Raw genomic sequence first — 389 nt, 5'->3', positions numbered from 1 at the left:
GCTCAGGGGTCTGGATGCTGAAGGCGCGCTGGGTCCGCATGCGCAGCACCGTCTGGTAGATGTTCAGCGTCCCCACATCCTGCAGCTGGGACAGGCAGATGTCCAGCGCACAGAAGGTACCTGGGGGGGACAATAGGGACAGCGTCAGCCACCAAACAGCCCACCGGAGCGGGGCAGGGGGGTCCTCAGCCTCCCACCAACCTCCAGCACGAGACCGCAGGCATTGGGAGAAGCAGGGCAGAGACTTCTCCCAGGTCTGATGGCTGCAGAAAGTCCAGGGGACATGTGTCGCATGTCACCCAGCTCGCAAACACCCCAGGAGGGGAATGCCCCGGGGAGGCCGGGCTTGCCACCACTGACCCCGAGCAGCAGCGGGGGGACCCCAGTAC

At 65.6% G+C, this 389-nt stretch overlaps 1 protein-coding gene across 1 annotated transcript in view; it reads right to left on the bottom strand.

Annotated features, from left to right (window-relative positions):
- Nucleotides 1-4: 4 nt before the first annotated feature.
- PTPN9 (protein tyrosine phosphatase, non-receptor type 9) overlaps nt 5-389 on the bottom strand; it is a gene marked incomplete at both ends in the record, with an annotated part of 4,961 nt that continues 4,576 nt past the window's right edge. The window contains 1 exon segment of the mRNA XM_010075922.1: nt 5-120. Within this exon segment, the coding sequence (XP_010074224.1) occupies nt 5-120 (116 nt within the window).

Source organism: Pterocles gutturalis, unplaced genomic scaffold, assembly GCF_000699245.1.
Source record: "Pterocles gutturalis isolate BGI_N339 unplaced genomic scaffold, ASM69924v1 scaffold5013, whole genome shotgun sequence".
In the NCBI taxonomy this organism is placed as follows: Eukaryota; Metazoa; Chordata; class Aves; order Pterocliformes; family Pteroclidae; genus Pterocles; species Pterocles gutturalis.
The sequence above is the reverse complement of the archived record's forward strand: the minus strand, read 5'-3'. Positions and strand labels throughout refer to the sequence as shown.